The sequence below is a fragment of the Oncorhynchus clarkii genome, chromosome 32 (assembly GCF_045791955.1).
Source record: "Oncorhynchus clarkii lewisi isolate Uvic-CL-2024 chromosome 32, UVic_Ocla_1.0, whole genome shotgun sequence".
Taxonomy (NCBI): Eukaryota; Metazoa; Chordata; class Actinopteri; order Salmoniformes; family Salmonidae; genus Oncorhynchus; species Oncorhynchus clarkii.
This window is the reverse complement of record NC_092178.1, coordinates 30,447,493-30,470,780: the sequence shown is the minus strand read 5'-3', so window position 1 is coordinate 30,470,780 and position 23,288 is coordinate 30,447,493. Positions and strand designations below refer to the sequence as shown.

The 23,288-nt window shown below is 44.1% G+C and overlaps 1 protein-coding gene across 1 annotated transcript; it reads left to right on the top strand.

Moving 5' to 3' along the window:
- Positions 1–905: 905 nt before the first annotated feature.
- On the top strand, positions 906–6,814 carry LOC139392348 (proteasome subunit beta type-4-like). Its single transcript, XM_071140275.1, has 7 exons — positions 906–1,071; positions 1,615–1,821; positions 4,101–4,247; positions 4,512–4,593; positions 4,996–5,112; positions 5,245–5,333; positions 5,547–6,814. Exons 1-7 carry the CDS (start codon positions 956–958, stop codon positions 5,557–5,559), a joined length of 771 nt encoding a protein of 256 aa, XP_070996376.1. The 5' UTR covers positions 906–955; the 3' UTR covers positions 5,560–6,814.
- Positions 6,815–23,288: the final 16,474 nt, after the last annotated feature.

Here is a 23,288-nt window from a genome sequence, read left to right as displayed (position 1 = left end):
TGATAGGAGGCGTTATGACTGGTCTGCCCAGTAACTGAGCTGATGGCTCGTCTGGCAATATTCTGCCTAGTGACAGAAACTTGATTGGTTTACACGTATGGGAATATGTTATTTCCTATTGGGGCGGATTTTCAGAATCAGTTTACTACGGGTGCGTTCGTAAATTCGCTCTGGCTATCCGTTTTAAAAGCACTCTCGACTGAGGGTTTATTTATTTTATTTAACCTTTATTTAACTAGGCAAGTAAGTTAAGAACAAATTCTTATTTTTGCCAGAGCGCACTGATGAATTTACGAACACCCAACACCCGTTGAAAATGCCCGGTGTCAGTAAACGTCGGCAAAAAAAAGCGTAATGAAATTGTTGCACAGTTACAGTCACCAGCGCTCAGGATAACATGAACACTGCCTAACCAGCTCTGCTTAGGTCGAGGAAAATGGTCAGAGTGAGGTGTTCTCTCATTTATGTCTGGAAGTAGATAGCAAGCTAGCTAGCTTTAGCTTGGGTGCTTGACAGCTGTTGTGAGGTCAAAACACTCGGATCAACTCTACTCCCCGTCCAATGTGCGCCCTGAATGCTCCGAGAGCTGCACGCTCAGAATTTACGAACGCCCAGACCACACTTTCAGTGCAATCTGGCACCCCAGAGTACATTTACGAACGCACCATATGTAAACTTGACCTTCTACCAGCATTCAGCACAATTTAACTCCACTCTGTTTCTACTCCTTTCATTTGGACTAAATCATCGAACATTTATAATAAAACTAATACAGCTATTGTTGAGTTTGTTGTTGTATTGATTATGCTACTGGTAAACGTTTACATGTGGTTAGAAATAAGATATGTAATTTTGTGCTTCAGTTAAAATGATCTGCCTCCTGTTTCCCACAATTCCATATTCTTTGCAGCAGAACACAAAACAAGGTTTGTCGTCACATCCGCAAATTTGCAACATGGATTCAAGCGGGTTGAAACTCAATTTCTGGGAAAATGGACCAAAACCCGGACAATTTTATTCATTTCCAGGCAGTAGTCTAACCCCAGGATGCGGACCTATCAAACACACGCTGTAAGCGAATCATTTTGAGTAATTTGAGTAGAGATCCCTAATAATGTCCTCACGCTTTCGATTTCCTCGGTAAGCTGCATCATCATGGCGGAGCAAGCCGATGGAGCTACTAGCTAGTTATGTTGAGCTACTAACGCTAGCTAGGTAACGTTATCTAACTAAACTTGATATGCTCTCGGGATTTCTTATTCTATTTCCAACAAATTGGCTGATGATAAATTGCACATCTATGCCTCGCTAGCTGGCTACCTATTCATAGTCACCAGATTGTCTGTAGTGCTGCCTCAAGCACTCAAATGTAGTGCCTTAGACCGCTGTGCCACTCGGGAGCCCAATACGTGGTTAATGCTAGCTAACAAAACTCACCACAATAAAGGATACTATTGAAGCATATTATTTAACTAGTCCTACTCCCGGCATGGTTTCATTATAAATGCATGAGTCTAAATAAACGTCCAGCATGCATCGCTCTGTATTGCATTGTAGTGTAACGTTAGACTTACTCATGACAAACTTTCACATTTTTCCCACCCTGAACTCAAGAAACCCCATGGTGACGGGAACATCAGTACTGGGAGTGAAGTTTACAGGTGGCGTCATAATCGCAGCTGATATGCTGGGCTCCTATGGTTCCCTAGCACGGTTCCGTAACATCTCTCGACTCATGAAAGTGAACGACAGCACCATTCTGGGTGCCTCCGGCGACTACGCAGACTACCAGTACATGAAGCAGATCATCGAACAGATGGTGTAAGTTTAAGGTTTCTTTCAGAAACCTAAATATTTTTTTTTATTCCTTTATTTAACTAGGCAAGTCAGTTAAGAACAAATTCGTATTTACAATGACAGCCATCACTGGACAAACCCAGACGACACTGGGGCCAGTTGTCCACCACCCTATGGGACTCCCAATCACGGCCAGTTGTGACTGGATTCGAACCAGATTGTCTGTAGTGCTGCCTCAAGCACTCAGATGTAGTGCCTTAGACCGCTGTGCCACTCGGGAGCCCAATATGTGGTAAATATTTCCATTCACAATCATGGACCAAGGCACATGTATAGCAAATACACAAGCAGGCACATACACAACAAATAGAGTAGTTCATAGTATATGTAGTGGCGATTCCCTATGAAAAGTTACTGGCACAGGAGAGAGCCGTTCATAACACGTCCACAAGAATCAGCTGTACAAACGTTAACCTTTTCGGGTGAAGTTCCCATTTTATTGCACATATGAAATATAAATAGCTCCTATACAGAAGGTGCAGAGAGATGCATTCTATAAGCTGTATCAGTGATACCGTAAGAACTGTATGTCCTGTTCTATGTCCTGTTCTCTAGCCTGTGCTAATCCTTCCTGGTCACCTGTGCTAATCCTTCCTGGTCACCTGTGCTAATCCTTCCTGGTCACCTGTGCTAATCCTTCCTGGTCACCTGTGCTAATCCTTCCTGGTCACCTGTGCTAATCCTTCCTGTTCACCTGTGCTAATCCTTCCTGGTCACCTGTGCTACCTACAGTGCATTCGGAAACTATTCAGACCCCTTGACTTTCCACTTTTTTTTACATTACAGCCTTGTCCTAAATAAATAAAAATTTAACTAGGCAAAAACAGGTTTTTAGACTGGGAAAAAAACCCTGAAATATCTCATCTACATAAGTATTCAGACCCTTTACGCAATACTATGTTGAAGCACCTTTGGCAGTGATTACAGCCTCGGGTCTTCTTGGGTATGACGCTACAAACTTGGCACATTGTATTTGGGGAGTTTTTCCCCATTCTTCTCTGCAGATCTCTCCTGAGATGTTCGAACGGGTTTCATTTAAAAAAAAATATTTTACCTTTATTTAACTAGGCAAGTCAGTTAAGAACAAATTCTTATTTTCAATGCCAGCCTAGGAACAACTGCCTTGTTCAGTGGCTGAACTATTTGTACCTTGTCAGCTCAGGGATTTGAACTTGCAACCTTTCGGTTACTAGTCCAACGCTCTAACCACTAGGCTACGCTGCCGCCCCGGGTTCAAGTCCGGGCTCTGGCTGGGCCACTCAAGGATATTCAGAGACATGTCCCGAAGCCACTCTTGCATTGTCTTGGCTGTGTGCGTATGGTCGTTGTCCTGTTGGAAGGTGAAACTTTGCCCCATCTGAGGTCCTGAGTGCTCTGGAGCAGGTATTTTTTATCAAGGATCTCTCTGTACTTTGCTCCGTTCATCTTTCCCTTGATCCTGACTAGTCTCCTAGTCCCTGCCACCGAAAAACATCCACACAGCATGATGTTGCCACCACACTTCACCGTAGGGATGGTGCAATTGGAGGTACCGGTTGGAGTTGGGTGTGATTCTGCAAATGGAGAGAAATAATAGGGCCAAATCCTAATTTATTTAGATTGTTTCAGAGGAACATTTGTAATCTGTGCAGGTCAACTTGACAATTGCATGCCATGACAAGGAGGCTTCTGTATTTCGCCAAGTAGCAAGTGAATGCAGAGCAAATGGAAGTTTGGGAGGTTTATTCCACCTGAGGTCTTTTGTCTCTGTAATATGGATTTTTTTTGTTTTGTTCCTCCAGATACATGGGAGTTTAAGGAGTACATTTTATTTAAATCTCCATCAAGTGGTGTTGAAACTGGGGGGAAAAATATATATTAATGGATGGTTCAACCACTGAAATGTGAAATTGTAAGATGTAGTCCATCTGTTTCTACATCTAAATACTTTTTATTAAAATGTCAGTACAATATTTAGCAAGGAAGGATACATTCAGACAATGTATAAAACATTGGACTACTGGGGGATATATAGGAAGAGACGACTCTGGGTTATTGTTCAGTGGTAGTAATGCAGACTTCCACCAATTGATCTTGTGTCCTGCAATTTTTCTAGAAGCATTAAAGATATCTTAAAGGTGGGGAAGAGACTGAGAAACATTCTGGAGGGGCTGCTTTGTTTGAATGGTTTCTGGCATCGTTTCCTTTGCTTGGTTATCTCCCTGAGGACCACCAGTGATCAGATCTCTCTGGTTGTGTCCCAGGATCGATGAGGAGCTCCTAGGTGACGGCCACAGCTACAGCCCAAAAGCCATCCACTCCTGGTTGACGCGGGTAATGTACAACCGCCGCAGCAAGATGAACCCACTGTGGAACACTGTGGTCATCGGTGGATTCTACAATGACGAGAGGTGGCTTGAGTTTTCAGCACTTTTTTTGTTGTCCTTATCAGAGTTCATGCCAAGAGGTGGAGCTCTTAAAATTGCTTAGAAATGTGGGAGTGCCCGTTTGTCATGTTAGACTATTTTAACCATGATCCTGGTTAGTTTTTGCCTTTAACAAACCTCCTACCCTGGTTTCGAAGTTAACATCAAACTGACTGGGGATCTGCAGCTATAAATAATTATAGTAGCTAGCTACAACAAAATAGATTAATAACTTGTATTTTTCTCTAGCTTCCTGGGCTACGTGGACAAGCTGGGTGTGGCCTATGAGGCACCTACAGTGGCTACAGGGTTTGGCGCTTACCTGGCACAGGTGAGAGGACAAATGAGCTAATAAACACGAGGGGACTACTACTGTGTGGCAGTATTAACTTCTATACATTTCATAGTTTATAACTTATCTTTAGCAATTGAAAGATAAGATGCCATAGTTTCTATTTGAAAGATTGGCTAAAGTTGTAATTCATTTTCCAAGTTGTAGAGCTGAGCTACACTAGTTCATATTGAAATAGTGGCAACCCCTTCTGGGACAAGAAATTGTATGAATATAATTGGAAGTAATCTGTACTGCATGATGCTTCTGCATAAAATTAAGATGTTACCTCATGTTGATACTGTATGTAAAAATGGATGTTCCACAGTTGGAAGTACTACACAGAACCTTACAGTATGTCTGGGTTTGTTTAGTGTACGGTTATTCTTTGTGTCCATGCAGCCCCTGATGAGGGAGGTGGTAGAGAACAAGGTAGAGATCACGAAGGATGAGGCCCGGGCTCTAATTGAGCGCTGCCTCAAGGTGCTATACTATCGCGACGCTCGCTCCTACAACAGGGTGAGTTGTTAGTCTCGGGAACTGTCCAGAATTTAATGTTATTTTCAACAGCACATTGGGAATGTCAATGTTTCTATTTTGAAGCTACCAGTCTCGTAGCTATTTGTGACGTTACTGTTTGTCTATTTATAGCATGAAATTGCCATTGTGACAAAAGAAGGCGTGGAGATTGTTGGCCCCATGTCCTGTGAGACCAACTGGGAAATTGCCCACATGGTCAGGTAAGTTATAGCCACATAACTTGTTTCGACTGTCCAGTCAGAAGTGTCAAAGGCCCATAGTTGGCATTGTAGTATCACTTCAGGAAAATTGTTTAAAATTGTCATTTCTTTGTCCTAAATTGAACAACTATGTAGAGCTTGTGGAATATTTCACACAGCATGTGCTTGTTATATATAATATGACAACGTAATAATGTACATTTTCTTTTGCAGTGGGTTTGAATGATGACGATAAGGACTGTACGTTAAGCCACACTATTGGTCTGTCCATTCTACAATGTTACCGCTTTGATAGGACTGCTATGTAACAAATTTACCCCCCACCCCGCTTTTGTAATATGAAAAATAAATGTTGTAAACTTCAGAATGGGTGAGTTATTTAAACTTGAATGACAGTCAGGCTTAAATTAAATCTGGTGAAATTGAGATTATATTCATATACTGTAATTGGGATTATATTCATATACTGTAATTGGAAAGGTCCACACAAGCAGAGCTGCGGGCAAACATTCATGAGAAGAAATTACATCTTTGGACTTCTGTAATGCCCAGATTTATCCACATCATCTTGTCTGTTTCCATGTTAAACACATTTTTGGTTCAACCATACAGAACTGCACCAGACTATATGCTGTTAATACCACAAAGGGAAACCCACCATTAAAGCAGACCCAACACTTTATTTCATATTTAAAAAATAGTTAATCGTTCAGGTGAAGAAAATAAAAGACAAACCTGAGAGGTAGACTGCCATCTCTTGGATTCCATCCTAAGGCATGATCTGAGATTTCCTGTGAACGGCATGGTTGGTCTGAGGTAATTTCTCATTAGACATGGCTACATTGCTTTCAATAAATTGAAACGATGGCCAATTGATAAGGGATGGGCTGTTTGTCTTAGCTAAATCCATCACAGCTTTATAAATAAAGTAGATCGGAAGATGTGTCAGAGCTCTGGCACCATTTCTACATCCACATACAGTCATACATTTGAGTTAATAGAATATCAAACATTCCCTACTAGAAGTGACATTCTGATCTCACTGATAAGAAATTACAAAGTTATTATTATTTACAAAGCGTGTAGTCTAGTGTTGACAGGAAGATACTTTTTAATTGCATAAGACAATGTTGAAGGATTTTTATCAATAATGACTAAACAATGTATACATTTGGCGTCGAGTTATAATTCACGGCGTGGTCTGTTAAAGAATATGTTGGTACATAGGCCAATAGGAAGGGTCAACAGACAACTCGTGATCACAGTGAAACAAAGAGTAAAGATGTCTGGTCCCCAACCAGGGAGGGGAGAAACCGTTGGGCGTGCAGTAGATTCTGTAACATGGTAGCAGAAGATACACAATGTGTATGTGTTGGAATTGAATTGAAAAGCAGCTTTGTCATGATCCAGGAGGAGGGACATTTTTGTAAGACATGACGTTATGTGTGGTATATAAACTAATTTTATAAAAAATAAGAACCTTAATTCTTAAGTGGACAAAGTATTTTGCTTTATGAACATAGAGGAATTTAATTCCTATAACAGACAGGTTGTATTAGTCATTGTTGAACCTTATAGGGTTACATGTAAAACACAGCAGCTTGTCATTGAAAGTTGCATCACCTTCCCAAGTGAAAGGAACAAGCATGTGCACAGTTTAACTGGTCCGGTACGGTCTCCAGAGCTATCCCATCTCTGCTTCAAATGTCACAATTCCCTTGGTTTGAAAGTGTCAAAAGATCCAAGTCTGTAGTCTGAGGTGTCGGTCCGCCAATGATGAACAATCAGTTTCCTCAAAACCGTGAAAAGACTCCAGATCGCTGTCCTTCTCAAACACGTGCTTGCGGTTTGGGTGGCGGCGAGGGCAAGGTGTACGCCGACATAATGTCCGAGCTCACCCCTTTGTCCTTCATTAGCACTTCAGCGCTCTTCGACCTTGCTGGAGAAAACATGACAAGAGCCTCGGTCAGGCTCTGCACCAGTTCTGCCGGACCTTTCTCTCCTTCCTCATGCGGTATGCTAACCATCATGAAGGACTGCTGGAAGATCTGGGGCTGCGTTGCCAAGCACGAGACCACGTCACCTAGACATTCCACCAGCAGTAAGGCCAGGTCACCTGGCCCCAGAGTCACAGCTCCTTCATTCTGGGTGTGCATTGCATACCAGCGGGCCTGTAGAAACTCCTTCAAAACAGGTGCCACGCACAGCTCCAGGGGCTGCAGGCGGCATGAACAGCCGATGGGGATCACCGCCGGCAGGGTGTTGCTGCTGTTGAGGGCAGCCAGGAAGTTGTCAGCCAGGTGGCCGTGGTGGGTGTCCATGATCAGCAGACCTTTTCCCCCTGCCTGGGGGTTCACATGCTTCTGCCACACCTTAGAGAGCCACAGCTGGAGCCGCTCGTTGTCCGTAAAGCCTTGCGGGCGCGCCTCCAGGAAGACAGAGTCCGGGATGGCTTTCGGGAGGTGTGGAGGGTTGCCTTTGAGGAACACCATGGTGGGCAGCATGGTGCCGTCGGCCAGCCCTGCTAGGACCACCTCTATCAGGGGCTCCCCGGTGCCGATCAACTGAAACGCCTCGGGGTCTGTCTTGAGCTTATCCAGGTCCACGAACACAGAGAGCTCGTCAATGCATCCGATGGAGGTTGGCCGGAAACCGACATCTTTGACTTGCTTGCAGACAAAGCGAGTGAAGATGCGGACACTCTCGTAGACGTTGCGTGGCAGCGGGTGCTTGGCCGAGCAGGTGGCCTGCAGGCTGAGGTTGTGGCGGAGCATGAAGTCCACAGCCCACTCGTAGAACTCACCGATCTCGTGCGACTCCTCCAAGGCCTGCGCGGCTGTCTGGAGCAGGTTTTCCTCTGTGACTGGCAGCTGCTGCTCCCGCTGGCACATCACCCACTCTGCGATGCGGTCTGTGCTCCAGATCCAGTCCTTCTGGAGGCGCTGGATCTCCTGCTGCAGCATCCAGGCCTGGATGAGCTCTGGCTGGGTGCCAAAGTGCAGGGATGCCTGGGAGAAGCCATTGCACAGGGCATAGAGCATCACCTTCAGCTGGTGCACCGTTAATTTGGTTGACCCTTCTTTCCTGGATTTGTCCATCCTGGCCTCTCCTCCGTGGAAAAGCTCTCTGTGGCTCAGCCCCTCGGACCCCACTGCCTGGGGCTCCATCCCTTGGCCCAAGCCATCAACCTTGGGGGTTGTCCAGACACCATTGGATGCAGCAGGGACAGTGGAGTGCATGGTTTTATTGGGACCAAGGATGGTCATGCTGGGTTTGGAGGATAGGAGTGGTTTGATAGAGAGCAGGGTGGAACTATTGCCAGCTGGTAGCAGATGGATAGGCACAAAATACCCCCCTTGACCTGGGTTGATTTCTGGAACAACAATGCTACAGGGGGAAAAGAAAAACATTTTAGTTTTCAGGAAGCTCAGTCAATGACACACATTTGATGAAGCAATGGTGTCACAGTGCAACCAAAGTGTAACTAGGCTTCAACTTGAGAGCCAGTTCAATTCTGTCCTACTAAGTTATTTCACTCTATATATAAAGAGGATATTAAATACCTTTGAGAAGCCTTCTCGGGCACATCTGAATGAGAGAAAAAAAATCAACAAAAAGGTTGCCATATAGAAAGGATTGACCTTTTACAAAGATATTTAACTATCAGAAGGTGGAACTCAAAACTTAATAACCTTCCACCTCCAGCTTGCTGAAGCTTGCAGCATCATGGTCTGGGTGATCCACCAGGTGGTTGGCCATCATATCACCCACCTTGGTTCTGTAGTTACACGACGTGCACCTCATCTCATCCATTCTGAAATGGGACCAAGAGGGTTTTGAGCAATCAGGATTTTAAAAAAAACACTACATTCAATTAAACACTGCCCCCCAAAAATTGAGGAAATGATTGTTACCTTGAGTATGACTCGTACATGGCCAGATATTGGGTGGTGCTCTTGTGAGTCACGTGGTTACTGCAAAGAGAGACAGAAAACGTGTCATACACCTTTCTCCAAACCAACATTTCAGGAATCTTCAGTTGAACAATGTCACTCACTTGATCATGTGGTTGGCGTAAGCTCGGGAGCAGCAGGTGCAGTAGCGACACAAGGAGCAGTGGACGTAGCTGGGGAAGTGGTTGGCAAAGTCGGGAATCTTAAAGGTGCACTCCATGCAGTTCTGTTGGGCCAGCGATGCACTGTGGGGAAGGAAGGCAGAGACAGGTTACCCATGGTGCACAGCGATGGAATGTCAAGCTTATCCATTTTTGATATTCCATTTCTAGCCGCATCATCCTAGACAACTGCTCCAAATGATAAAATGGTCAACAATTTTGCTATACGGCAAAGCTAAACGCTAAATTCAATCGAGTCTGAATAAAGCTTGGCGTCAATTCCATTTCGTGCCAATACAATCAGGGGGAAAAACATCAACCCTCTACCTCATCTGGAACTTAGTGAGCAGCTTCATCAGGCTCTCAACAGGCTTCTTCTTGGGCTCTGGTTTTTGGGGAGCAGACGGAACATCAATCACTTTGGAGGGTCGGCGGTCTCCTCGGCCCGAAGACTCCTGATAGTAGTACTGCTTGCCCTGCAGCGCGTAGGCCCGGATAGTCACCTGGAACACAGAAATATTCTTAGACCACTTAATATACATGACTAATATTCCCATAATGCACAGGGAAAATGCATAACATTCACACCACTATATACTTTTGAATCACGGAGAAGAGACAAAAATATGTATTTTTTGGTCTACCACACACAAAAATTCAGAATATCACACCCTAGCAATCACTCACGAATGTGTGTGTGTTACTCCCCACATTCAAAGGTTTGGGGTCACTTAGAAATGTCCCTGTTTTGTCCATTAAAACAACATCAAACTGATCAGAAATACAGTGTTAATGCTGTAATTGACTATTGTAGCTGGAAACGGCAGATTCTTTATGGAATATCTACAGAGGTCCATTATCAGCAACCATCACTCCTGTGTTCCAATGGCATGTTGTGTTAGCTAATCCAAATGTATAATTTTAAAAGGCTAATTGATCATTAGAAAACCCTTTTGCAATTATGTTAGCACAGCTGAAAACTGTTCTCTTGATTAAAAAAGCGATAAAAACAGGCCTTCTTTAGACTAGTATCTGGAGCATCAGAATTTGTGGGTTTGATTACAGGCTCAAAATGTCCAGAAACAAAGCACTTTCTTCTGAAACTCAGTCTATTCTTGTTCTGAGAAATGAAGGCTATTCCACGCTGTGTACTACTCCCTTCACAGATCAGCGCAAACAGGCCATAACCATAATAGAAAGTGGAGTGGGAGGCCCCAGTGCACAGCTGAGCAAGAGGACAAGTACATTACAGTGTCTAGTTTAAGAAACAGACGCCTCACAAGTCATCTGTGTGTTATTTTGCCCATCCAAGCCATATCTCAGACTGGCCAATAAAAATAAAAGAATAAGATGGGCAAAATAACAGACACCGGACAGAGGAACTCTGCCTAGAAGGCCAGCATCCCGAGTCGCCCCTTCAAGGTTGACATTGAGACTGGTGTTTTGCGGGTACTATTTAATAAAGCTGCCAGTTGAGGACTTGTGAGGCGTCTGTTTCTCAAACTAGATGCTAATGTACTTGCCCTCTTGCTCAGTTGTGCACCAGGGCCTCCCACTCTTTATACTCTGGTTAGAGCCAGTTTGCGCTGTTCTGTGAAGGGAGTAATACACAGGGTTGTACGAGATCTTCAGTTTCTTGGCAATTTCTCACATGGAATAGCCTGACAGTTTCAAAAGAAAGTGCTTTGTTTCTTGACATTTAGAGCCTGTAATTGAACCCATAAATGCTGATGCTCCAGATATTCAATTAGTCTAAAGAAGGCCAGTTGTATTGCTTCTTTAATAAACACTACAGTTTTCAGCTTATGCACCATTCCACTGCATCAGTCCACGGAAAGACAAATTGTCTATAAATGAAGAAAGTTCAGCAATGTTGCTACTCTCCCTAGGAGTAGCTATCCTGCAAAGATGACTGCAAGAGCACCATGCAGAATGCTCAATGGAGGTTAAGAAGAATCCTATAGTGTCAGCTAACATCTCGGTTGACGAGTCTACGATACGTAAAACACTAAACAAGAATGGTGTTAATGGGAGGACACCACAGAAGAAGCCACTGCTGTCCAAAAAAAATATTGCTGCACGTCTGAAGTTTGCAAAAGTGCACCTGGATGTTCCACAGCGCTACTGGCAAAATATTCTGTGGACAGATGAAACTACAGTTGAGTTGTTTGGAAGAGACACACAACACTATGTCTGGAGGGGGTGCGTCACCTGAGTGGGTTGAGTCACTGATGTGGTCATCCTGTCTGGGTTGCCCCCCCCCCCTTGGGTTGTGCCGTGGCGGAGGTCTTTGTGGGCTATACTCAGCCTTGTCTCAGGATGGTAAGTTGGTGGTTGAAGATATCCCTCTAGTGGTGTGGGGGCTGTGCTTTGGCAAAGTGGGTGGGGTTATATCCTTCCTGTTTGGCCCTGTCCGGGGGTGTCCTCGGAATGGGCCACAGTGTCTCCTGACCCCTCTTGTCTCAGCCTCCAGTATTTATGCTGCAGTAGTAGTTTATGTGTCGGGGTGCTAGGGTCAGTTTGTTATATCTGGAGTACTTCTCCTGTCCTATTCGGTGTCCTGTGTGAATCTAGGTGTGCGTTCTCTAATTCTCTCCTTCTCTCTTTCTCTCTCGGAGGACCTGAGCCCTAGGACCATGCCCCAGGACTACCTGACATGATGACTCCTTGCTGTCCCCAGTCCACCTGGCTGTGCTGCTGCTCCAGTTTCAACTGTTCTGCCTTAATATTATTCGACCATGCTGGTCATTTATGAACATTTGAACATCTTGACCATGTTTTGTTATAATCTCCACCCGGCACAGCCAGAAGAGGACTGGCCACCCCACATAGCCTGGTTCCTCTCTAGGTTTCTTCCTAGGTTTTGGCCTTTCTAGGGAGTTTTTCCTAGCCACCGTGCTTCTACACCTGCATTGCTTGCTGTTTGGGGTTTTAGGCTGGGTTTCTGTACAGCACTTTGAGATATCAGCTGATGTACGAAGGGCTATATAAATACATTTGATTTGATTTTGATTTGGAGACAAAAAGGCACAGCACACCAACATCAAAACCTCATCCCAACTGTAAAGTATGGTGGAGGGAGCATCATGGTTTGGGGCTGCTTTGCTGCCTCAGGGTCTGTACAGCTTGCTATCATCGACTGAAAAATGAATTCCCAAGTTTATCAAGACATTCTGCAGAAGAATGTTAGGCTCTGTCCACCAATTGAAGCTCAACAGAAGTTGGGTGACGTAACAGTACAAGGACCCAAAACACAGAAGTAAATCAACAACGGAATGGCTTCAACAGAAGAAAATACACCTTCTGGAGTGGCCCAGTCAGAGTCCTGACCTCAACCCGATTGAGATGCTGTGGCATGACCTCGAGAGAGCAGTTCACACCAGACATCCCAAGAATATTGCTGAACTGAAACAGTTTTGTAAAGAGGAATGGTCCAAAATTCCTCCTGACCGTTGTGCAGGTCTGATCCGTAACTACAGAAAAGATTTGGTTGAGGTTATTGCTGCCAAAGCAGGGTCAACCATTTATTAAATACAAGGGTTCACATACTTTTCCCACCCTGCAGTGTGAATGTTTGCACGGTGTGTTCAATGAAGACATCAAAGCGTATAATTGTTTGTGTGTTATTAGTTTAAGCAGACTGTGTTTGTCTATTGTTGTGACCTAGATGAAGATCAGATGACATTATGACCAATTTATGCAGAAATCCAGGTTTCTTGTCACACATACATACACATATCTATATCTATATACACTGCTCAAAAAAATAAAGGGAACACTAAAATAACACATCCTAGATCTGAATGAATGAAATATTTGTATTAAATACTTTTTTCTTTACATAGTTGAATGTGCTGACAACAAAATCACACAAAAATTATCAATGGAAATCAAATTTGTCAACCCATGGAGGTCTGGATTTGGAGTCACACTCAAAATTAAAGTGGAAAACCACACTACAGGCTAATCCAACTTTTATGTAATGTCCTAAAAATGAGGCTCAGTAGTGTGTCGCCTCCACGTGCCTGTATGACCTCCCTACAATGCCTGGGCATGCTCCTGATGAGGTGGCGGATGGTCTCCTGAGGGATCTCCTCCCAGACCTGGACTAAAGCATCCGCCAACTCCTGGACAGTCTGTGGTGCAATGTGGCGTTGGTGGATGGAGCGAGACATGATGTCCTAGATGTGCTCAATTGGATTCAGGTCTGGGGAACGGGCGGGCCAGTCCATAGCATCAATGCCTTCCTCTTGCAGGAACTGCTGACACACTCCAGCCACATGAGGTCTAGCATTGTCTTGCATTAGGAGGAACCCAGGGCCAACCACAACAGCATATGGTCTCACAAGGGGTCTGAGGATCTCATCTCGGTACCTAATGGCAGTCAGGCTGCCTCTGGCGAGCACATGGAGGGCTGTGCGGCCCCCCAAAGAAATGCCACCCCACACCATGACTGACCCACCGCCAAACCGGTCATGCTGGAGGATGTTGCAGGCAGCAGAATGTTCTCCACGACGTCTCCAGACTGTCACATGTGCTCAGTGTGAACCTGCTTTCATCTATGAAGAGCACAGGGTGCCAGTGGCGAATTTGCCAATCTTGGTGTTCTCTGGCAAATGCCAAACGTCCTGCACGGTGTTGGGCTGTAAGCACAACCCCCACCTGTGGATGTCGGGCCCTCATACCACCCTCATGGAGTCTGTTTCTGACCGTTTGAGTAGACACATGCACATTTGTGGCCTGCTGGAGGTCATTTTGCAGGGCTCTGGCAGTGCTCCTCCTGCTCCTCCTTGCACAAAGGCGGAGGTAGCGGTCCTGCTGCTGGGTTGTTGCCCTCCTACGGCCTCCTCCACGTCTCCTGATGTACTGGCCTGTCTCCTGGTAGCGCCTCCATGCTCTGGACACTACGCTGACAGACACAGCAAACCTTCTTGCCACAGCTCACATTGATGTGCCATCCTGGATGAGCTGCACTACCTGAGCCACTTGTGTGGGTTGTAGACTCCGTCTCATGCTACCACTAGAGTGAAAGCACCGCCAGCATTCAAAAGTGACCAAAACATCAGCCAGGAAGCATAGGAACTGAGAAGTGGTCTGTGGTCACCACCTGCAGAACCACTCCTTTATTGGGGGTGTCTTGCTAATTGCCTATAATTTCCACCTGTTGTCTATTCAATTTGCACAACAGCATGTGAAATGTATTGTCAATCAGTGTTGCTTCCTAAGTGGACAGTTTGATTTCACAGAAGTGTGATTGACTTGGAGTTACATTGTGTTGTTTAAGTGTTCCCTTTTTTTTTTTGCAGTGTATATATATATATATATATATATATATATATATATATACACACACACACACACACACACACACACACACACACACATATATATATATAAATAAAACACACACACAAATTCAAAATATCACACACACACACAGACAAACCTTGGTACCAGGCTTCAGGCCCTCCAGCTGCCGTGGCTTGAGGTGGGTCTTGTGGTACTGCACCTTGTGCTCTGCCCGGTCCTTGGCGAAGAGGAATTGAAGCCGGCACCGGTCGCATTTAAACACTTTTTTTTTCTGCACACAAACACATAGGAAAATGGGTGGAGTGGAATAGACTGGCTGCCAATGGCCATAGATGTACCACATGTATCTGATGTGGCATATAGCCTCATTGGGTTTACCTGGTGGCGGCTGTAGTGGTTTTGGTAGTTGCTGCTGGAGCGGAACACTCTGAGGCAGTAGGGGCACAGCAGATTGGCCGTGCCGTTGTGGAACTCATGGAAGTGGGCAAAAACGTCCACATACAGGGACGAGCGGTAGTCGCACACCTTCACAAAGAAGAGAGAAGAGGGAGGGGTGAATTGCATTAGGAGACATTACATGTTGATATAGTGAGCTTTTCCCCTCGACAGGACATTGCGTAGAAATGCACTGACCGGATAGTTTATTCGACCCCCCCGTTCATGAAAATGGATCGCTCATACAGACAGTGAGTCACTTGGCTTGCAAGCAGACAAACATCAGGGCATTCCTTTATTGTTCAGTTTTACTTTGGAATGGGCAAAACGAGTGACCTAAGCGACGGAGCGTGGTTTTACCATCGGTGCCAGGTGCGCCGGATCCAATATCTCAGAAATGGCGGCCATTCGGGGATTTTGTGTAAGCTAACAGGCAGACCACAAACAGGCAAATAATGGTGCAGTAAAACAGTGGTATGCAGAACGGCATCTCGGAATGCACAACTCATCAAGGATGGGCTTTTGCAGGAGACAACCACACCGGGTTCCACTCCTATCAGCTAAAAACAAGAAGTGGCTCCAGTGGGCACATGATCACTAACACTGGACAATTGTGGAAAAACATCACCTGGAACAAGACAGCAAGTTTGTTTTTGTGTTTTTGTAGAGGGTGGATCAGCTTAATATTGCGGAAAAGAATGTTGCTTCCAATGTAATTGTCTGCATCATTTCCAATCCCCCATATTTTTTTGGTAAATATATATATCCATACACGCATGCATATATATACACATATATACAGTAGGGCAAAAAAGTATTTAGTCAGCCACCAATTGTGCAAGTTCTCCCACTTAAAAAGATGAGAGAGGCCTGTAATTTTCATCATAGTTACACTTCAACTATGACAGACAAAATGAGAAGAAAAAAAATCCTGAAAATCACATTGTAGGATTTTTTATGGATTTATTTGCAAATTACAGTGGAAAATTAGTATTTGGTCACCTACAAACAAGCAAGAATATAGGCTCTCACAGACCTGTAACTTCTGCTTTAAGAGGCTTCTCTGTCCTCCACTCGTTACCTATATTAATGGCACCTGTTTGAACTCATCAGTATAAAAGACAACTGCCCACAACCTCAAACAGTCACACTCCAAACTCCACTATGGCCAAGACCAAAGAGCTGTCAAAGGACACCAGAAACCAAATTGTAGACCTGCACCAGGCTGGGAAGACTGAATCTGCAATAGGTAAGCAGCTTGGTTTGAAGAAATCAATTGTGGGAGCAATTATTAGGAAATGGAAGACATACAAGACCACTGATAATCTCCCTCGATCTGGGGCTCCACGCAAGATCTCACCCCGTGGGGTTAAAATGATCACAAGAACGGTGAGCAAAAATCCCAGAACCACCTAGTGAATGACCTGCAGAGAGCTGGGACCAAAGTAACAAAGCCTACCATCAGTAACACACTACGCCGCCAGGGACTCAAATCCTGCAGTGCCAGACGTGTCCCCCTGCTTAAGCCAGTACATGCCTGTCTGAAGTTTGCTAGAGAGCATTTGGATGATTCAGAAGAAGATTGGGAGAATGTCATATGGTCAAATGAAACCAAAATATAACTTTTTGGTAAAAACTCAACTCGTCGTGTTTGGATGCAACTCAGCATTCTTTGTCCTCCAAAGAACACCATACCTACTGTGAAGCATGGGGGTGGAAACATCATGCTTTGGGGCTGTTTTTCTGCCAAGGGACCAGGACGACTGATCCGTGTCAAGGAAAGAATGGATGGGGCCATGTATCGTGAGATTTTGAGTGAAAACCTCCTTCCATCAGCAAGGGCATTGAAGATGAAACGTGGCTGGGTCTTTCAGCATGACAATGATCCCAAACACACCGCCCGTGCAACGAAGGAGTGGCTTCGTAAGAAGCATTTCAAGGTCCTGGAGTGGCCTAGCCAGTCTCCAGATCTCAACCCCATAGAAAGTCTTTGGTGGGAGTTGAAAGTCAATGTTGCCCAGCAACAGCCCCAAAACATCACTGCTCTAGAGAAGATCTGCATGGAGGAATGGGCCAAAATACCAGCAACAGTGTGTGAAAACCTTGTGAAGACTTACAGAAAACGTTTGACCTCTGTCATTGCCAACAAAGGGTATATAACAAAGTATTGAGAAACTTTTGTTATTGACCAAATACTTATTTTCCACCATAACTTGCAAATAAATTCATTAAAAATCCTACAATGTGATTTTCAGGATTTTTTTTTCTCTTTGTCTGTCATAGTTGAAGTGTACCTATGATGAAAATTACAGGCCTCTCATCTTTTTAAGTGGGAGAACTTGCACAATTGGTGGCTGACTAAATACTTTTTTGCCCCACTGTACATACACATACCTATATAGACATACATATATTCTTTAAAAATGTACCTTTATTATTATTCCCCGCAAACTCTACCGCCAATCCCCCAATTGAAGTAAACTAATAAACACTTCTGGTTCTACCTTCAATCCATACATCTTATACACAGTCTACTTTACAATAGTTCTCTCTTGTTTGTTCTTAGTCCTTCCTCTATTTCTGATGTCCATCCAGTTTGATTTCTATTTGTAACTATGCTAAGACAGCAAGTTTAGTTTACTTGAGTGGCCTGGTCAGTCCTTGGACCTCAACCCAATAGGGGTGAGATGGATGGAATGGGCTGCTCGCAGCATGAATATACCGCCGTCCAATCTGCAGTGATGCCATCTCGTCAGCATGGACCAACATCCCTGTGGAACATTTCCGACACCTTGCATAATTATCCAAAAAGTTCAGGCTGTTCTGGAGGCAAATGGGGGTTTGACCTAGTACTACATGGGTGTACCTAATGAACTGGTCGGAGAGTGTATATGGACTTAGAGACAGTATAAATAATGAACAAGGGGCCGATTCCGATCAGAGTTAAGTGCGCTTAAATGGAACGCAATTCCTTTATGCACTTTTCTCTAAGGGTTTTATGACCATGAACGTAAAGGAAAACTCTACCAATTTGTTTTGTTTTTTTTGTTTCAGTAAACCATTTTTGATATAGTCCCAAAATGTTTTGCATGTCAGCAATCACATTTTGAAGATCTATAACTTGCAAAATACAGAAATAACCCGGTATAACGCATTTTGCTGCATTTCGCTTGATATATATTATATTGAGTCTGCAGAGAATTCTAATTTTATTTAAAGGGATGGCTTTTGATAAATGTACTGAAATCCCTATTGAATGAAAAATGGTTGGCCAGCAAGTGGGAGTGTTTTTAGCAGTTTAATCAAATTTAAGCCACAACCAACAAAGCCCGTTACACACCTGCATATGGTAAGTCTGAATACCAACTACTGAAAAGTGCTTCAATCAAAATGCGCAAAAAAGGAACAGATTTCCTATGTCTGAATCGGGCCCCAAGTGGGCACTGTTTACCTGGCAAATGTAGGGCATCTCTCCCGGTTTGTGGGTGTTCTTCATGTGCTGCAGGAAGGCAAGCTCGCTCTCGTATGCCCACTCGCAGATCTTACACTTAGCTGTGATAAACAGAAAAAAGGCCAGAGAGTCTAAGTGCTCAGTCCTCTTGTTGTATGCACGTATTGAAAGTCACTGAATAAGAGTGACTGCTTACTAGAGCGGCAATGAAATTCTAAACTATTACATGAACTTGTTTTAAGATGGTCATGCCAAGGATCATTTAACTATTTGGTTTTGAATTTTAAGACCCCTTAATTATTAAGGTATCAAAAAAAAGAACATGAAACATTGAATTTGCATTACTGCTATTAACCAATAGAAACGTATTAAATAACAGATTCACTACATGGAAGAACAGATAGTCCAACAGATAGTCCAAAAAAAAAAAATCTAAAGGAAGTTTGTTCTGAAGTGACGGTCCTAATATCTGAGAGATAAGAAAGATCAGGAAACAATTGTTTCTTTTTTTACATGTATTTTAGGCACTAAACTATCTCCATATACACTTCCATTATTTTTTTAAACCGGGAACCTTGAGACAAGTCTTGTGAGCGACCTGGAGCATGTTCACGAGAGTCTCAGCTTTCAACAGAGGGGTCATATTAGTGTGTAGCCAAAATCATTCGGACGCTACATACGATTTCGTAACAAGACAGATTATCGGGATGTCTCATGGTCTGACATTCACCGCAGATATATCAGTGAATACGGTGGATAGAGCTGCAGCCCATGCAAAAAACAAACAAAAAAAATGGATATTTCGAGTTTAAACAGACGGATTTTGATGGGGATTTATGTTCATTTGATTTCTGCGGTGGGCGTGACCATCATAGGCAAAGGGTTCAATTCACCCAATTCCCAACAAGGCAATATATCAGCATCTAGTGCTGATAATGTGCTCTGACTACGTGGGAGAATTTTGGTGGGACGGCAAGTGCCGATAGATTCACTTTGTTTTAGCGACAGTGACTGTATGTGGTATGACTGAATGGTTGGTGGGCGAGTGGGGAGCTAGCTAGTCCTTACTGGTGGACTCCAACTGGCTGTGGACGCTCTCCACGTGGCACTGCAAGCGGAAGGGCGTGGCCAAGTTGCGGAAGCAGTGCTGGCAGGCGGTGTGCGTGTCCACCTCGCCGTTCTGCTGCGCCGTCATCTCCACGTGGTGACGCATGTGGTTCATCAGCCTGGAAGAGAGTGAGGAGTAGAAGATGGAGGACAAAGCGGGTGAGAGGGTAAGATTTCAGTCAATTCAGTAAAACGTGAACATGAATTCCTGTTTCCCCACACTACATCCACTCACTTGATGTTAGTCTTCAGGGTCTTTTCACAGTGGACGCACTTGAAGACGCCCGGCGGCTTCTCCACTGGTGCACCACTCAGGTTGCGGCCCTTGTCCACGCCGTAGTAGAAGTCTTCCACCAGCATGATGAGCTTGCCCTGCTGGTCGGTCTCCACGACGGAGCTGCCACCCTCGGGCACACACACCGGTCGCACCGGCGTGGTGATTGGCTCCTTGGAGGTCTTGGAGAAGGACAAAGAGGAGGAGGAGGGAGAGGAGGCGGTGGATTTGGAGGACTTGGAAGATTTGGAGGAAAGCGTGGCATTGATAGCATCCAGGCTCAGGGCGATCTGCTTGCTGCAGAGCTAGAAGAGGGACCAGCATGGTAAATATCAATATTCACACATCTCTATCTATTACCATTATCAGTGTTTAACACTTCACAGGACGCTTCTAGAGAAAATGACATAATAGCAGAGGATTTTGCCACATAAGGACGAGCTTTCCACAACAGTCCTTCACGGTCGGGCCTGGGCTAATAATATCTATATGAACGTCAACATCCACTAAAAAGTTATATCCATTTCCCAAAGAGAGTACAAAAAGTCTACCTAAGGCACACTTACACACATGAAGCCCCGGAGGGCGTTGACCAATTTGTACTCTGATCCACAGCGCTTGCACATCTTGGGGCTGGCGGGGGGGGCTGGTGCACTCACTGCAAAACAAACACCAGTACACTGGGTATGAAAACTATTTAATGTGCCAAATCACAGTACACAATGGGGGGCTTGGTCAGTAGTAAATTACCTTTGACTTCAATAGGATATTCTATTAGTATAGACAATGTCTTGTTTGGAGTGGTGAAACAGCAACAGGCTACACAGTAGTAATATCTGAACGATGTATGCAGTACACCATCCTATTTCTGTTAGCTGTTACAGGAAAGCTGTGTGTTCCTGGAGACTACTAACCTCTGAGGGGTGCACTAGGCGAGGGAGCCGTGCTCGGACCACTGGTAGCAGGGTTAGTGCTGGGAGCTGGTTGCGGGGTCGGATGCTGTTGTGCTCTGGGTGAGATTGTGAGGGGACTCACAGCATGGCTTCCTGCTGCACCTGAAAAACTGTCTGAAACAATCCCCCCCCACACACACACACACACACCAGGATTAGTGTCCAAGACAATGATCCATAACAGAAATCAGAAGGTGGCTTTTTTTTTAACAATAAAGTTTACCCTTTGAGATTAGACTTAAATTCATACTGACAATAATTGGTTTGCTAAGACTGTAATTTAACTTACAATCCCTGTGTTCAACTTGTGGAGAGACTGATGGCCCACAAGGAATAGAGCCTTCCTTACCTGTGACAGATGGAGCGGTGGTGTGGAGGGTCGTGGGGGAGGATGAGAGGGTGACCCCGGCGGAGGCCAGAGTGCTGATGGTCTGGACTCCGTTAGTGGTGCGGATGGTGAGGGTGACGGGGATCCGCACTGTGGTGAAGCCGCTGGTGGACGGTCTGCCCCTGGGCTGAGATGGGACCTGCTGGGGCGCTAGCTGCAGCTGGGTTCCCTGGCCTGGAGGAAAAACAGTAGTGAGTCGCTCACAATAGGAAGGTTTATTCAACAAAAGCAATGTCGCATAAAAACATAACATTGCGACGGAAGCTACAGGAGAAATGTTCTTAATGGTCGACAACATTTTTATCTGTGCGACAGAGGTGGATTTTTACTTTTGTCAAACTGAATAAATTATTATTGCCAAATCATTTTGATGGCATGCGGGGGTACGTGATGTTATCTATAAAGCTCTACTCCACATTTAATTTGAAATGCTGACTGTTTGCAGGACAAAGATTGTCCTGACTTTCAAGAATGCCTAAAATTGCTACGCTTTGTTTTTCTGCTTGGCTGGATGCAAGTTTCACCATCAAATTACGTCAGATCTACAGGAGTGCAAGTCTCACCATGGCGCGGACCGTTAGGATATGTTGGCATATAACAATTATTAGAATATGACAAATATTAGTCAATTCTTGCATTCTACCCATGCTGGCTTTTGCAGCCTACCTAAGACATGAAACGGATGGGTGGGAGGGCATGCAGCCGGTTGCCAATTTATGAACCACTTACATTTCTATTTGACACAAGGTTTTTGCGAGGTGTGACATTATTACATCCAGCCGTTTTTAAATCGACACAAGACAGTTTAATGGAAATGCACTGTAGCAGGCAATTGTAGCATCTATTTCTATGCAAACTTTCTAAATGTAGACAAAAAAAAATGTATCACTGGAATAATAATGGAAATATAGCTATTGTCTATTTTCACTTTACAAAACACTTCCCACTGGAAAAAATATATCCATTATTTTATGACCCAAAGTTTGCATGACACAATTACAGAACACAAAACACTCCCTGTCACATTTCTCTGGATCCCACTAAAAAGGTGGTTACTTCTAGGTTTCCGGTGGGCAGTGAAATACTTGGGTTATCAGGACATTGATAAGATAACAAGAACAGACATGTCTAATGGTTAGCTACTTACCACCAGGCAGCACGGTGATGGGCTGGCCATTCAGGATATATCCTACCGGTTCGGCACTTATAGTCTGTGTCCCCCCTTGAATGTTCTGCACCACAGAAAGACAAAAGATCCTAGCAATGACTTAACCTCATTATTCCTATAGAAAAACAAGTCCGTGAAGCGCAGCCTGGCCCACTGTCATCAACCTAAACGTTCGCTGCTCAGCAGTAATCTAATTGAGAACAATCAGGGCAGGGTTCAGTTAGAAATATGATATAGAACAAACACGTCTCTCTCTGAAATTCAGAAGAAGCAATCACGTCTACTCGATTCAGGATATACCCCGCTGGTTTGACACTTATGGTCCGTGTGGCCACTTGACTGTTCTACGCCACAGAAATGACACCGCAATCAGTACGTTTACATGCACACTAATAATTCAATATTAAACTGATTATGGAAATAGGCCGAATATGACATTAGTCATGTAAACACCTTACTCTGCACTAGAGGTCGATCGATTATGATTTTGCAACGCCGATACCGATTATTGGAGGACCAAAAAAAAGCCGATACCGATGATATATATAAAAATGGTCATTATTACAAATATATATATATATATATATATATATATATATATATATATATATATATATATATATATATATATATTTGTAATAATGACAATGAACACTTAACTTAATATAATACATAAATAAAATATATTTAGTCTCAAATAAAGAATGAAACATGTTCAATTTGGTTTAAATAATGCAAAAACAAAGTGTTGGAGA

Coding starts and splice junctions, on each gene's coding strand:
- LOC139392348 (XM_071140275.1), top strand. CDS start 956: ATGGATTCAAGCGGGTTGAAACTCAATTTCTGGGAAAATGGACCAAAA. Junction 1,822..4,100: donor CAGATCATCGAACAGATGGT/GTAAGTTTAAGG, acceptor GTTGTGTCCCAG/GATCGATGAGGAGCTCCTAG. Junction 4,594..4,995: donor TTGGCGCTTACCTGGCACAG/GTGAGAGGACAA, acceptor GTGTCCATGCAG/CCCCTGATGAGGGAGGTGGT.